At 37.6% G+C, this 14,399-nt stretch overlaps 1 protein-coding gene across 3 annotated transcripts in view; it reads right to left on the bottom strand.

The window, feature by feature from the left end:
• Positions 1-7,243: 7,243 nt before the first annotated feature.
• Positions 7,244-14,399, bottom strand: part of ugp2b (UDP-glucose pyrophosphorylase 2b) — a 52,021-nt gene continuing 44,865 nt past the window's right edge. For all 3 annotated transcript variants that reach the window (XM_023294498.3, XM_023294497.3, XM_035941065.2), the window contains exons 8-10: positions 10,993-11,235; positions 9,854-9,958; positions 7,244-9,308 (exon numbers count right to left, since the gene is read on the bottom strand). In XM_023294498.3, the coding sequence (XP_023150266.1) occupies positions 9,201-9,308; positions 9,854-9,958; positions 10,993-11,235 (456 nt within the window). In that variant the 3' untranslated portion in view covers positions 7,244-9,200. The remainder of the gene's footprint in view (positions 9,309-9,853; positions 9,959-10,992; positions 11,236-14,399) is intronic.

Raw genomic sequence — 14,399 nt, 5'->3', positions numbered from 1 at the left:
GAAATTTAAAGCTCTTGACTAATCCAATTTATTATTTGATTTTTAAGAGACTAATGGACAATTAAAATAAGTTTCTCCACTAAAACTAATAAACATGAGGTCAAATAGAAGGAAGAGTTTTAAATACTGCAGTCCCACGACGACAAGAATAAAGTTTGTCAACAAAAACTAAATCTGCTGGTGGATTCCATGAAAGTCCTAATAAATGATAATAAAGTGTGATACTAAAGGTTTGTGGTGCTAAAAATCTCCAAGTAAAGATATCAAGTTGAACATCTGGATGGAGGTTGATAAAAGTTGACCTCCCTTCATTTCTCTGGAGCGACTCCATGGATTTTATGGATGGTAGTTAAAGACCTGCTCTTCTAGTGGTCTTCCTTCTAGTCGCTGTGAAAAGTCAGTCCATCCTGGCCGATTTCAACACCTCTTCATGACAACTTGTTCTGCCTCCGACCTGGTGGAAACTCCAGAAACTCGGGAAAACCTGTGGAGACTCGAAGAACTCGTGGAGACTCGAAGAACGAGGCGGGCGGGGGAAGGTGTGGTGGGTGGTGGGGGGAGGTGGGGGAGTAGAGGGGGGAGGCCGCCACCCATCTCCCCACCTACTCTCCGCCCTGACTCCACCCAGACTCCGCCTTGGCTCCACCCATGTGGTCACTTCATTAACTACGATGCCAAAGGGACGACGAATTTATTTCTTTTTATCTGATCTGTAGCTCAGTGAGTTAAGGATTTGCCTATGGAGCTGCAGGTCGCTGGTTCAAGACCAGACACTTCTTAAATTTTTCTCAAAATCCTGACAAAGACAAAGAAACAAAACTGCTAGTGGCGGGTCTTGAACCTGCGACCTTCCACTCTGTAGTCTCTCCTCTTATCCCCCTGAGCTACTTGCTCAGATACTAATTCTTCTTTTTTTTGCGCATTTATCATCTATTTTTTGTCATTTTCGAGTTTTTTTTTTAACTCGAGTCTCGACTCGACCGTTTTTCTCAGGAGGTTGGACTTCAGCCTTTGTGCTGGAGGGTTGAACCCTCAGTTCCAAGACTTTCTTAAGCCTCCACACCTCCCGAGTCCTCAGGACCTGAGCTTTCACACAGTCTGAGGGCTGAAATTTTCAAAGTCCCACAGTAGTTCTCTGTTAGATTGAACCTTCAGACAGTCTGAGGACTGAAATCTTATAAGTTCTTGAGTAGTTCTCTGTTAGTTTGAACCTTCAGACAGTCTGAGGCTTGAAATTTTAAAAGTTTCTCAGTACTTCTCTGTTAGTTTGAACCTTCAGACACTCTGAGGACTGAAGTTTTAAAAGTTTCTCAGTACTTCTCTGTTAGTTTGAACTTTATGGTTAACAGAAGCCTTAAAACTTGTGACCATGAGTCTTGATTTCACATTTAGACCATCCATCTGAGTTCTTCTCAGACCTTCACCTGTGGGTTTTTTAGAAATCCTCAACAAACTTTGATTCTCTTCACTGAACAGTAAAGTTTGTGGAGATCAGAAGGTAACATTAGTTTGATCGATGCCTTCAACTACTAGTAGACTTTATCTGGAAAGCAGTTTTCTGAAATGAGTTCTTAGTAAATCTATCCACAATCAAACCAAGAACATAGAAAGAGGAAATGTTTGAAGAAACAACTTGATGTTTTCATTCCAGACTAGAAAACATTTTAAGATCTTTATCTGTTTTTGCTTTTTCATCGTTTTGTCTCTTCTGTTTAGTTTGATCTTCTAAAGTCTAACTGGTGTCTTTTGAAATGTTTTGTCTTTAGTTTGATTCTTCTTAAATGTTTAGTTTTGCTCTTTTCTCACCTTTTATTCTTTTCTAATGTCTGATTTGATTTTGAAATGTTTTTCATTGTTTGTTGTTTTTTCAAATGTTTTATCGGCTCTTTTGAAAAATTTCCTTTTCTTTCCCAATGTTTATTTTTTGATTAAATCTTTAAGGTTTTTCTTTTTAAATGTTTTACCGCCTTTTAATGTTTAATTTTCTTTTTAAATGCTTCATTGTAATTCCTGTTTAATTCCTATTTAAATTTTTATTGTCTTTAAGATTTAATTTTCTAATTAAACATTTAATTTTTTAATTAAATGTTTTGTCTTTTTAAAGGTTAAATTATCTAATTAAATGTTTTGTATTTTTTGAAATGTTTAATATTCTTCTTGTTTAATTTTATTTTTTAAATGTTTAATTATCTAAAATATTTCATCTTTAATGTTTAATATTTTTGCTAAAAAAAATTTTGTTTAATTTCATAATTACATTTTGGATCTTCTTTTTAATTATATAATTAAATATTTTGTCTGTTTAATGTCATTTAATTGTATTTAATGTTTAATTTTCTTTTCAAAAGTTTTATTGTATTAAATGCTTTTTTCCTTTGATTTAATTGCTTTTTTCAGTGTAGTTTATTTCTTTAATCTTTTTTTCCTGTCAAGATTTTAACCCCAACCTTAAAAATTAAACAAACCCTTAAATCACAATGAAAATACTTCTGTTGTCACAATCATGAGTTAATCAATTATTCAGTTTATCAGTTCAACTTTATTTGTTTAGCACCTTTTATACAGATGACAAAACTAAACAAGCAAAGAAAAAAACTTTGCTAAAACTATGATTAAAACTCTAAAACATTAAAAAAAAAGAGAAAAGATTTAACATGGTAATAAAGTATGTTGTGTCCAGGGGATGGAGGGAGTTTATTGAAGTCTTCTTGGGCTCACATGGGAAATCATTTAAAATATAAACTTGATATTCAGTCTAAGGAAACTGCAGAGCGACAGAAGAACCAACAATATCTCCTGTTTTCTCCTTTAATGAGTCGACTCTTCTTGTGCTTTCAGACTAAAGAACTACAGACTCTTCACAACCTGCTCAAATTCTTGGTACAGGACCTCACCACACGGGTCAAGAAGGTTTCCTTCTCATTTCTACTCTGAAGCTCACCTTCTCCTGCTCAAACTGCTGACAAATGTTTCTGCTGCTCTAAAGTCTGGTCTCCAGAACTTCCTAAAAACTCTCAAAGTCTCTTCTGCTGCAGGTTGCTTTGTAGAACTGTTCCAGAAAACCTCACTAAACCACATGGAGGGGCCTCAAGATAGTCGTCCAAATGAAACCGTACAAAAACCAAACTAACACAATCCAAACGCTAAAGTCTCCTGCAGCCTACCAGAGAACCTCTGAGAACAGAGAATCAGGACAGGAACTCTTACCTTCTGGACAACCAACGTTGGTTCTCAAACAAGAATACATAATGTGTCTGACCAAAAACCTCTAAAGACTCACTACAGCCAAGATAAAGACACAACTCAGCTGCAGCAAATCCACTAATCACTGCACACATTAGCACCATGTGCTAACTGTGGCTAAAGAACCACATTTACCAAGACAACTATCCAGTACAAAGCCCTAAAACACACCAAGAAACACATTAAAGACGATTTTACTGCTGGAAGCTGCAAGCCAACGCCTAAAGAACAAACTGAAGCAATGGAGCCAAACCCGGTTCACTGGTGAACAGAAGCAGAGGAAATGTTTGTCTGCAGCTAAATAAAGCAGGAAGACACTGAGCTGCTCAGGTGTTCCTGAAAACACCAAGCAGCTACCTGGACAGCCAATAGGAACACAGCTTCCTGGACAGCCAATAGGAACACAGCCACCTGGACAGCCAATAGGAACACAGCTTACTGGAAGTCCAGAGGACTGGGTTAGTCAAGGAAATTTAGTTCAAAGTTGAAGCAGAAAGTTAACAAAGAAAGTTGAAAACCACCTTCTGATACCTGAAATCTCTGAGTTTTCAAACAAAGAACACCTGAACATGTCAAACTGGTTCCATAGTAGAACCATCATTGTAAAAACATCATAGTATGGTGTGTTGCTCCAAAAACATTAGGACCCGGCTGTCTAGGGTCGCAGAGGAGCAACACAAAAACAGGACAAACGCTGGTTTCCATGGGGTTAGGAGGCTATTTATTTGAAAGAGGAAGTTTACAACAACACAACATGTGAGCAGAAAAATCACAAAGTCTGTCTTTAGTTCAGCTGAAAATATTAGTTTTTGTCTTTTTTATAGACCAAACTTTTCAGGAAGTAGATGAAGAATAATTAAAGCTCTCATGTAGAAGTAAACTTATTTTGGATCCTTGTGGAGAGTTTAATCTTAGAGTTTGTAAAGCTGTTGAGTTTTTAGAGTCACATGGATTGTTTTGACATTTAATAACGGAGTCCTGAAATAAAATTACAGTTGTGGATTTCTGTCATTTAGTCTGGACTAAACAAGTAACAGCAGCATAAATCTCAAATGTCATTATGAGGAGTCTGGATTGAGGTTTCTCACTTGATAATGATCAAAACATGAAATATAGGTTGGTTTAAACCACGTTAAATCTTTGAATGTTGACCTAAAAGGTTGGTTTCAGGAAGTATTCCACCTACAAGGTCCTCAAACATCCACCTTAAAGGAACATTCCACCAAAAATCCTTGGACATTCACCTAAAATGTTGGTTTAACCGAGTATTCCATCCAAAATCCTCAAAGAGACCTGAGGGGCTGGTTAAAAGGAACATTCCACATAAAACCTCAAATATAGACCCCAAAGGGTGGTTTAGAAAAAATCCTTCAATGTAGACCAAAAAAGTTAGTATGGAGGAATATTCCACCTGAAATGTCGACCTGAGAAGTTGGTTTGGAAGAATATACCATCCTAAACATCCTTAAATGTAGACTAAAAGACGTTTGGAAGAAAATTCCACCTAAAATCCTCCAATGTAGTCCTAAAAGGTGACTTTAATGGTATATTCCACCTAAAATTCACTACTGTAGACCTTGGAGGTTGGTCTGATGGTATATTCCACCCAACATCCTTGAACATAAACTTAAAAAGTTCATTCAAAGGAATATTCCACTTAAAATCCTTCAATGTAGACCAAAAAGTCTTGGTGTAAAGGAGTATTCCACCTTAAATGTAGACCTAAAGGATGGTTTGGAGTAATATTCTACTCTAAAATCTTCCAATGTAGACCTAAAAGGTTGATCTGATGGTATATTCTACCCAACATCCTGGAACATTTATCTAAAAGGTTGGTTTAATGGTATATTCCCAGAAGAACCCTTGAACATTGGGCTTAATGGTATATTCCACCCAAAATACTTGTACATATACTAAGAAGTCAAAAAAAATGTGATTTTTCAACATGTTGTAAAAACGTGCCATATGATGAAATAATGTAAAGGAGGCTGTGAAAAACACTCCAGAAAGGTTTTCTTTGAAAAAAAAAATCATCATGAATTTTGGCACAAAAAAAAAACGCCTTACTATACTATGTCGAAAAAAAATGCGATTTTTCAAACATGTTGTAAAAATGTGCTATATGATGAAATAATGTAAAGGAGGCCGTGAAAAACACTCCAGAAAGGTTTTCTGTGAAAAAAAAATCATCATGAATTTTGGCGCCAAAAAAAAACGCCTTACTATACTATGTCAAAAAAAAGGCGATTTTTCAAACATGTAAAAACGTGCCATATGATGAAATAATGTAAAGGAGGCCGTGAAAAACACTCCAGAAAGGTTTTTGAAAAAAAAATCATCATGAATTTTGGCGCCAAAAAACGCCTTACTATACTATGTCGAAAAAAAAGGTGATTTTTCAAACATGTTGTAAAAACGTGCTATATGATGAAATAATGTAAAGGAGGCCGTGAAAAACACTCCAGAAAGGTTTTCTTTGAAAAAAATCATCATGAATTTTGGCGCCAAAAAACGCCTTACTATACTATGTCGAAAAAAATTTCAGACTCCTTCTTCGTTAATGTGGCAGCATCTGACGGCCGATCACTTTTCTCTCAAAGCTAAAATCGTACTACTTAGTAACGTTCACAGTTCACTCTCAGCACGACACAAGTCTGAGCTGCAGGACGTCGCGTTAACAGATCGGCACAAGATCACGACATACTCCGAGTCGACTAGGGGGAAGGCTTTTCCCACATATCAGCACCAATAGCGGTCTAAAAAAACAAAAGAGTTTGAAATTGCTAAAACTCTCTCCTTAACTTTGTCCTACAATTTCACACCAACTCTGAACTGAAATGTCCACTAAAAATACAACTTTACTGCAATGAAGACAGGTCACATTAGTGATATCTGTGTTTAAGGGCCTGACACCGGTTATCGGTACTCAAGAAAGGCCAATATTTGGGGCTGAGGTACATTTGATGGAATGTTCAGTTCCTCCAGGATTCTGTGGGCTTCTTTCCAAATTGTTGAGGCCTAAAGTGCCTGATTTTGCGGCAACTTTTCTTAAAAAAAAACAAACAAAAAAAAAAACAAAACGCTGCGATGTAAGTTGCGATACTTTAAGCATATTTATCTGGTCTGTTTCCGCTCCTTTCAGACGTTCTCCTAATATGTTTGGAGGTAGAAAAGTGTTTGTAAGTCGATGATTTTCGTTTGTTTTCCACCACAATATTTCATGGGTGTAAAACAGTGTAGCTCCGCTTTGGTGAAGAACATCAGGGACTTGTTTTTCACGTCTTCAGCAGTAATTTTTGTTGGTAAATAAGAGACATTAGAATGGGACATGTCTGCATCTTCAAATCAGAAACAGGAAGTGAATTCGGTGATGTTCGTGCATTACATATGGACTGCTATGATTGGTTGGATCCAGTTTATTATTTTGTATCAAATCAAGTTTTGTAGTCTGACCAGCAGGAACCAGTTGAAGGCTCAGTGATTTTGGTTTCACTACAGTGTTTAAGAGAAACCTTTTTTATGCATCGATTATGTCATGATTTGTTCTGAATGTTCTTAAGAAAAATTTTTAACATTTCTATTTTCCACCAAAAAATGTTCAAAGATTTCTCAAAAATGTTGAAAATGTGGACATCAGAAGTTTCACTGTGAAAAAATATTTTTTTCCACATTTTCAAACTTTAAAACGGGTCAGTATGAGGGTTAATGTTCTTCTGTACATGGTCCCTGTCAAATAAACTAATATCACAAAAAGCAACCGAATTTGTCAAACAAATCAGAAAAAGTGGGAAAATATTTCATGAGTAGCATCGACAACCTCACTACCTAAAAAAATGTTCTGTTCATGTTTTTATTCAGAATAAATGTAGCTCTGTGGTTTCTGTTCTAATCTGGACTCTTCATTTTCTCTGTAAACTATCCAGACATAATATTGAACTTTCTGAGTGCCATTAAACCAAATCCCAGGTCTGGATGTGATAAACAGACGACAGACTCACGCTCAGTATTTCATATTGCACTTTATTCAGCTCTGAGGCAGAACTGGGCTGACACCTCGTCACAGATCAACACTTATTGCTTTCAGGCTCCCGGTCCAGTCGGACCCGTGTCAAGTATTCTCACACTGAAACTCTGAGTACATGTTCTGTAAATGAATCCCAGTCTGTCTTTCTCTGTGTGTGAAACAGGAAACTGCAGCTCCTGCTCTGTGGAGAAATAATGCTGGATATGACAGACAGACAAGAGACACCCGGAGGTGGAAATGTGAACGAACAGAAAAACAGAAATAATGCACCACTCTGTGAGATTTTTCATCGTCTTCCTCACATGGGGACAAATAAAGGCCTTCACTTTAGAATGATATACTTTGACTTACACATAATTTCATGGCATAGTGATCATAGCTATGGATCTTTAACATCATGAGGAGGTCGACGGCAGAGAGATGGCTTATTCAGGCGTCAGGTGGGGAAATGTTCTCCTCTATGGCACAAACTCCTAAGAGCTTTTAGTCGAGGCCGGTTAGTCTGGAAGTGTTCTGTCACAGTTTAGAAGGAAGTCATCACTTTATTTGTGAGCACAAACTTCACTTCAGGATTAATGGTTCCACAGATTCGTGATGTTCTGCTGCTGTCCTGCTTTGACTTTAATCTGAAGCTGCTCTATTTTATTATTAACAGATCTAAGGACTGAAACAAACAGAGAATTATTCACTAACCTCAACTCTACTGAGGTTTTCAGCATCTTCTGGCTCATTGTTTCACTGTCTAGAATCATAAAACAGTCAGATGTGTGTCAAGTTTTCGTCATATATGTGTGTGTTTCCATCCACCAGCATTAATACTAATATGTAGAACAGCTGGTTGGATGCTGTTAAACTGCTACAGGAGATAACAGAGCTAGAAGAGCGCCAGGGAGAGCTCCAACTAGTGAAAACCATCTGGAAATAAGGCAGTTATGTTTGAATAATCTCATATCTGATGTGTTTTAGTCTCTACAGCGGTGCCGAAGCTTCAGTTTTAGTCACATGAGTAATTTATGCGTGTATTTGTTCACTCCGTGTGTTCGCACTTTGCTGCACTTTATCAATATTTCACCTCCATCAGGTGTGAAAATTGTGGATGGAAGTGAAGTTAGTGACACCCTGGTGAACACAGCGGAGCGTTTAGCTGCTACTCCTCCAGAAAACAGGAGGAGGATGAACATTCAGTACTAAAGGAACATGATGTCGCTCTGTGTCGTTTAACAAATGAACTGAAATGGAGAGAAATTTAGTCATTGTTCCATTTCTGGTTAACAGTAAGATCATCTGAGGTCCGTGACTAATCTAAGGATTATTTTACAAGTCAATCATTTTATTTTTGATGATTTTCACACAACCTTCATCTGCGTTTTGCACTAGAAAAGCAACATGCGAGCTGCTGGACTCCAGCTCCAGATATATACAGGAGATAATGTACAAATGACCAGAATCTAGTTGTATATTACATTACAGAAGTACTTTGTTGGTACCTGAAGTGTGGAACCACGTCAGAACGCTGCAGTGAAGTCTTTGTGCTTGAAATAAACGCTCAGAACTTCCATGACGGTGCCTCTGTGTGTTAGAACACAGTGTGATTGCATTAGCAGTGCTCAAAGTGGTCAGAATAAAATCTAAATATCTCTAGTCTCATTAGAATCCTGTTTATATTATTCATATTATTAGAGTCCCTCTATTTAGTTTAAGTCTATTTTATATCACTACAGTGAGAAAAAAAGACAGAAACAGAATCTGATTAGTTGTTTTTCACTCTAATGTCGATAAAGATTAGTTTGAAGAGACGCCCATCATCAATACTTTAGAGAGTTTTCTGGTAAACAGCCTGTAGAGGGCGCTATATCCCAGGCTGCAGAGGAGCACTGCACATGCAATCACACTCCAGCCGGGTCACATGATGAGGGCGGGGGGTGGGAAGGCCTCAGTGGTCCAGGATGCGCAGGTTTCCGGATACGATTTTGTTTTCCAGCATGGAGCCGGCTGGAATATCAATCCGATCCCCGTGGTTGGCGATGATGATGACGGTGCCCTGCAGGGAGGAAGAATGACGGCTTGAGTTTATTAGAGACACAAAAACATCCTGACAGCAGGACCACATACTTTAAACAGAAATGTATCTCTCTGTGCACATGTGCAGCGATCCTCTGCAGCCTGGGACATAGCGCCCTCTACAGGCTGTTTACCAGAAAACCTAGTTGGTGGAGCTTCTGGTGCTGCTGTCCTGTCTTTGGATGATTTATTGAGGCATTTAAAGATTAATTTGAGGAAGCAAAGATCGATGAAGCTTTCAAAACTCAGTATATTGTATTTTTATAAAAATAAGACCACGATGCTACCAAATATTTTTTTACCAATAATATATATATATATATATATATATATATATATATATATATATATATATATATATATATATATATATATATATATATATATATAAAAAAAACATAAAACATTTTCAGAGCTTGACTGAACCTTTTACAACATGATTTTATTTCACGTCGGCTTCATGAAACAAAACAGGATTTCCTTCTTTTATTTGGAGTAAAGCTGAATGTGAGAGCAGATGTTCACCTTCAGAGACACGTTTTTTCCGAAGGTGACGTCTCCAGACACGGTGAGATGGTCGAGCTCCAGCATGTCTGGGATGCTCTCGAAGCGGGTCAGATACTCCTGGACCTGAAAACACAACAACACAAGAGGAAATCTGTAAACTAGCGAGGTTTTAGTCCCATGGAGGCTTTAGTGAAATGAATTATTGACCAAATAAAGTCATTCTGACATCTGGAAAATTAAATGTTGAGACCCTGGAAGTGTAACCTTTTAGGACTGTGTAATTATTTAACATTACAGAAAAACCAGCAGCTGAAAGCCTCTAAAGTAAATGTTGTTTTAAACATTGTGTCCACGTGGCTGAACCTGGATTGGACGTAAATTTAGCTCTGTTTAGAGAGAGAAATACTGTACAGCAGGTAAAATCTAAACTAATTTAACCCTCCTGTTGTCCTTAATTACAGGCACCAAAAAATATTGTTTCTTTGCCTGAAAAAAATCCAAAAATTCAGAAAAAAAATTCCCCAAATTTCTGAAAATCTGCAAAATCTTCAGGAAGAAAATTCCAATAATTCCTTAAAAGTTTCCCTTAAAAGTTTTATTTTAAAAAAATCCCCCAAATTTGGCAAGAAAATTCTTGTAAATATTTTCAAAAAATGAGTAAAAATCTTCCACAAAAATCCTAAAACTATCTAAAGTGATTCCATATATATCAGTAAAACTTCTAATATTTTCTTTAAGAACATTCACAAAAAAATCGACCAAAATCCAGCGAAATTTGCTTAAGAAACATTTTTAACATTTCTTTTTTTCCATCAAAAATTTTTCAAAGATTTCCCAAAAATGTTGAAAATGTGGACATCAGAAGTTCCACTGTGAAAATATATTTTTTTTTCCAAATTTTCAAACTTTAAAACAGGTCAATTTTGACCTGCAGGACGACACGAGGGTTAAAAAAAAATAGACAAGAAAGAGACAAAAAAGCAGAGCTCTAGTTTTTTTAATTGTTAAAAAATGTCTATGATTATTACTATTTATTTGCAGACGGTGCTGGGCAATTTTCTGATTTATTTTAACTTTTAGTCCCCCCAGAAAAGGTGTAACAGCAGAAGCAGTTGCTAAATTTCCGTGGCTGTAACGCCATTTTCCTACATCATTACCTTGGTGAAGGAGCTGCCCAGCTTGACGTGAGGCGTCGTCGGGAACTCTCTCTTCGGGCTCATGGTGAGGGAACCGGCGTCCAGGCTGTACAGGTTGGACATGACCAGCAGCAGATCCGACGTGGTCTTCACCGGCAGGAAGCGGCTGCGAGGAACGTTGATTCCCAGAGCGTTGTCGAAGCTTTTGATGGCGGCGCCGACCGCTGTCTCCAGCTGGACGACGTTCTGCCCGCCGTCCAGAGTCTGAGGACGAGAAGAGAGAGGAGATAGACGAGACGTTTTTCATTTGGTTTTCATCTCACCACAAAGACAGCAGCAGAATATTTAGGTCAAAGTTACACATTTAAATCACTCAACAGGAAAACAGCGAATCCTGTTGTTGTGCAGCTCATGTTTTTCTGAAACCTGCTGTCATCCTGCAGCTCAAAATTGACCCGTTTTGAAGTTTGAAAATGTGGAAAAAAAATGTATTTTCATAGTGAAACTTCTGATGTCCACATTTTCAACATTTTAGATGCAAAAAAAGAAATGTTAAAAATGTTTCTTAAGAACATTCACAAAAAAAATCACAAAAAAGTAGATTTTTATGTGAATGTTCTTACAGAAAATGTTAGAAGTTTTACTGATATATATGGAATCACTTTAGATATTTTTAGGATTTTTTTTTTTTTTGGAAGATTTTTACTCATTTTTTGAAAATGTTTCAAAGAATTTTCTTTCCAAATTTGGGGGATTTTTTTTTTAAATAAAACTTTTAAGGGAAACTTTTAAGGAATTAAAAGGAAATAAGGAAAGGTTTTGCAAATTTTCAGAAATTTGGGAAATTTTTTTACTGAATTTTTGGATTTTTTTTTCAGACAAGGAAACAATATTTTTTGATGCCCTTAAATGAGGACAACAGGAAGGTTAAATGTACTGCAATTAGAAGGCATCTTTGAGTAAACTTCTAGTGTTATTTGAGTATTTCATAGCCGGGCTAAGTGTCCTGGTTTTCAGTGATCAAAATATTGTCCCCCTAGTATTTGTGTCACAGAGCTCATAACGTGGCTGCAGTTTAAGTGCTGCTAGAGTTTCTTAAAACAACACAGGTGACTGAGTTGAACTAAAATTAGACTGAAAGGTTTGGCAGGCCAGCGGTGACGTAACAGGTCCAGATGTGATGATCTGAGGCTCTATCAGGAGGTCTTGCATAACGTTTCCCACTTGATGGCTGCTTTTGTCTTAAGTGCCTCTAAGTTTGAACATATCTGGGGCTAAAACGGGAGCCAACCCTCTAACGGGGCAGTTTTAGAGCTGCTCTCTTACCTAGATGGGATGTAAAGCCACACCGCTCAGTTATAGCCAGTTACATAATGCTCTGTTGGAGCCCAGGGATGGAAAATTACATCCATAGGCTGAGAAAGCAATAATCAGGAGTTCAGCGGTGAGTTTATTCCGCTGGTTGCAGATTTGTATATCCTGAGCAGGCGTTTCTCCACTGGGGGGCCAGAGAGGCTGAGGGAGCCCGACCGAAATAACATGGAGTCAAATGAAGTTAAATCTGTTTGCCGCTCCGTCGACTGGGAGCTTTGGAGGACGAAGGAACGACGTGGAGCATTAAAATCATCATGCGACAAGATGAAATGAACTGATGAAGCATTTAATCAAAGCTTCCCTTCATTCAGTCAGTCGAATGCAGCCACATTAACCGAACGTGTGGATTTAACGTGTCCGTGAGAGCTCAATGAGTGCAGCAGAATGCAGGTAGTTGGGATAAAACTCTATTTATTTTATTTTTGCCTCTCTGTCTGAGTCCAAGTAGGTCAGATGAGCCTTCAGACCAGAAAACTGGATCAGTTAGAAGCTCCTTTGTACGCAAAAAAAGTCACGCGAGCAGAAAGTGGAGCTGTGCAGGATGGTAGAGCAGAGAAGCTTTAAGATGAGCGAGCTTCTTCTTTTTATAGATATGATTTATTCAGGAGTGATGGTCTCTGAAGGGGAGAGGAGATCTGCTCTGCTTTAAGCCTTCTGATGCTTTGGGATGGTTAAACTGGACAGATGATGATATTCTGGGAGGTTTCATCTCAGTCATTCTGCTCTTTGAACTGGCCAGCGGACTATTAGAAGGACGTTTATGAGTCACTTCACTTTGAAGGCTTCCATTATTTATCTGAAGGGAAGGAAGGAAGGAAGGAAGGAGGAGAAACACAAACTACAGCAGAATTCAGGGACTGATACCGTTCCTCTGACTGTGAACAACATTTCCTACAGTTTAAGGGTTTAGAAATCTGTTTCTGTGGAGTCAGTCAGTTAGCCACCAGCCACAGCGTTCACACATCGGTCCTTCAGTTTAACCCTCGTGTCGTCCTGTGGGTCAAAACTGACCCGTTTTAAAGTTTCAAAATGTGGGAAAAAAAATATTTTCACAGTGAAACTTCTGATGTCCACATTTTTGGGAATTTTTTGAACATTTTTTGCTGGGAAAAAAAAAGAAATGTTAAAAAAAAGTTTCTTTAAGAACATTCACAAAAAAATCAACCAAAATCCAGCGAATTTCACTGGATTTTGGTTGATTTTTTTGTGAATGTTAAAGAAAACATTCTAAGTTTTACTGATATATATGTAATCACTTTAGATATTTTTAGGATTTTTTTGGGCAAGATTTTTATTCATTTATTTAAAAATATTTACAAAAGTTTTCTTGTCAAATTTGGGGGATTTTTAAAAAAATAAAACTTTAAAGGAATTATTGGAATTTTCTTCCTGAAGGTTTTGCAAATTTTCAGAAATTTGGGGAATTTTTCTGCTGAATTTTTGGATTTTTTTCGGACAAGGAAACAATATTTTTTGGTGCCTGTAAATGAGGACAACAGAAGGGTTAAAACTTGGTAATTATCTGGCAGTCCTGAAGATAGAAGGTGGTTTTTCTGATGATTTCTGAGTAGATTTATGGGCGTTTAGTCTCATGGATGCTGGAGATGGGAGCTGAATCTACAACTATTGTTCTTGCATGTTGTGATTTGATCAGTAAAGGAAAACAAATTTTGATGCTAATTGCAGCGATTGAGTGCTCAGGCTTTTAATCGTCTCCATGAACTGTGTGTCACAGCTGCCGACTGCCTCTAATGTATCACTAAATCCTTCAATAATCATCCTCGGTTTGTGTCAATCAGCTGTAAATGCTGCTGCACCTCAGAAACTCTGGGTGCTGTTTAATATCCATCTAGTTCGTCCCAACACATCCGATGAAGTTTGCCAGAAATCCCAGGACGTCCGACTACATCTGGTTGATTTTCCAGTTTGCAGCCAGCTTGTTTTTCTGGCCGTTCTGACCTCAAATCCTCTGGAAGCAACACGACTTAATGTGGAAGAGCAGCAGCTACAGTTTGTACGTGACTGGAAGGCAGCCTCTATCGTTACCTCAAAAC

This window comes from Amphiprion ocellaris, chromosome 16 (genome assembly GCF_022539595.1).
Source record: "Amphiprion ocellaris isolate individual 3 ecotype Okinawa chromosome 16, ASM2253959v1, whole genome shotgun sequence".
NCBI lineage: Eukaryota > Metazoa > Chordata > Actinopteri > Pomacentridae > Amphiprion > Amphiprion ocellaris.
This window is presented reverse-complemented; position numbering and strand designations above follow the sequence as displayed.